Here is a 1851-nt window from a genome sequence, read left to right as displayed (position 1 = left end):
GGCCAGAACACAGCCAACTCTTGATAAATCTTGAACAAATTCCAAAAGCCATACAGTTACCATGACAACACGCATACACACACACACACACACCTGACACACAGATAGGGCCACACAGAGTTACACACCTGAGAAACATCAATGGATTTTATTAGTTTTTGCATGGAGGGGGGAGGGGGAGGGGGGGGGAGGAGGAGGAGGAGGACAGAGGGAAGATATAGACACCCTTTTTATCCTTTTTTCAGTTTCTTTGTTTTTTTGTTGTTGAAGGAATGGAGTGGGGTTAGTGGGTTTAGGGGGTTAGGGGGGGTTAGTGGGTTTAGGGGGTTAGTGGGTTTAAGTAGTTGAAATCTAAAGTTTCAGAGAAGTTTGTTTTTATTATTATTGTTATTATGATATTATTAGATTTTTTTGTGATTTAAGGTTTGGAAGGTAGAGGAGGGTGATTGGTCAAGATGAGGAAAGATGAGTGACAGACAGACAGAGAAATAGAGACAACCCTGATGTTATTTTTTTTTATTGTTTCTTATTTTGTTTGTTTTGTTTTTCTGAAGTCTCGGTTTAATTGTACATTTTTAATTTATTAAAAATCACTACATGAGAGAGGAGAGGAGAGGAGAGGAGGAGAGAGGAGAGGAGAGGAGAGGAGGAGAGTTTGTTCTGGGTTTATTTATACAGGTTTGTTTGTTCTATTTGCTAATGGACAGGAGACACTTACACACACACACACACACACACACACACACACTTTGGTTCCATTGTTTTCTGTTTCCTCTGAGAGGCTCTGAGACCCTGACGCACCGCCGCTGGTCACCCCGACACACGGGACGCTGGCTGGAGAGGAGGAGGAGGGGAGGGGAGGGGAGGGGAGGAGGAGGAGGAGGAGGAGGAGGGGGGGGGGAACCTAACTCTGCCACACGGTGTTTGAGGACAGGAGAAGAACATTTTGCCAGAAGGAGGAAAACCAAAATGCTTCCCTGTTGTTGTTTCAAACTAATCTGCCTTCTACTGCACCATCTCACCTCTCCTTCACCCTCCCTCCCTCTCTCTCCCCCCTTCTCTCTCTCTCTCTCTGTCTATCTCTCTCTCCCTCCCTCCTCCTGCCATCCTTCAGTGGGAAGGAAGAGAGGGGGGTGGTCTACTGCGGGAGGGGGGGTACATACTTCTGAGGGGACACTTTCACGCCCCCCTGACTCCTCCTCCTCCTCCCCCCCCCTCCTCCTCCTCCCTCCCCCCCCTCCTCCTCCTCCTCCTCCCTGTTTTCTTTCGCTCTGTGAGTGCCACCTCCCTCTCGGCTGCTATCTCCATGTTCATGTTCGGATTGCTGCTAAAGAATACAGACAGATGAATAAATAAATAAATACAAATTAAATAAACTTTTTAATCCTCCTGCTTCAGAAAAAAAGGATAAATAAACCACTGCATCTCATCTATTTATTACTATTTAACTGTTTCCTGCTGTGTTTTGATTGGTTGCCTTCCTGTCGGGGAGAGATGGGCATTGGCTGGCTGTACCAGTCAGCTGATTGGCTGTCCCAGCGTGGGAGGGGCTGAGTGGGGGGGGGGGGGGGGCTGGTTCTGATCTATAAGAATAAAGAGTTTACTTTTGCACACCAAGGTCAGATCACAGATTCCTGCTTCCTTCATGTTTCAGTCAACAGCTGGTCAGACAGACAGGTGGTCAGACAGACAGGTGGTCAGACAGACAGGAGGTCAGAGAGACAGGTGGTCAGACAGACAGGTGGTCAGACAGGGGGACAGACACAGACAGGTGGGCAGACAGGGGGACAGACAGACACAGACAGGTGGTCAAACAGACAGACAGACACACAGACAGATGGGCAGACAGAC

General features: G+C 48.1%; 1 protein-coding gene across 1 annotated transcript in view; it reads left to right on the top strand.

Annotated features, from left to right (window-relative positions):
- dyrk1b (dual-specificity tyrosine-(Y)-phosphorylation regulated kinase 1B) overlaps positions 1–24 on the top strand; it is a gene marked incomplete at its 3' end in the record, with an annotated part of 36372 nt that extends 36348 nt beyond the window's left edge. The window contains 1 exon segment of the mRNA XM_080541093.1: positions 1–24. This exon segment is cut by the window's left edge and continues 121 nt beyond it. Within this exon segment, the coding sequence (XP_080397219.1) occupies positions 1–24 (24 nt within the window).
- Positions 25–1851: the final 1827 nt, after the last annotated feature.

This window comes from Nansenia antarctica (genome assembly GCF_963989245.1).
Source record: "Nansenia antarctica genome assembly, chromosome: 10".
NCBI classification, from domain to species: domain Eukaryota; kingdom Metazoa; phylum Chordata; class Actinopteri; order Argentiniformes; family Microstomatidae; genus Nansenia; species Nansenia antarctica.
Note: the sequence above shows the minus strand (reverse complement) of the source record. Positions and strands in the feature narration are given on the sequence as shown.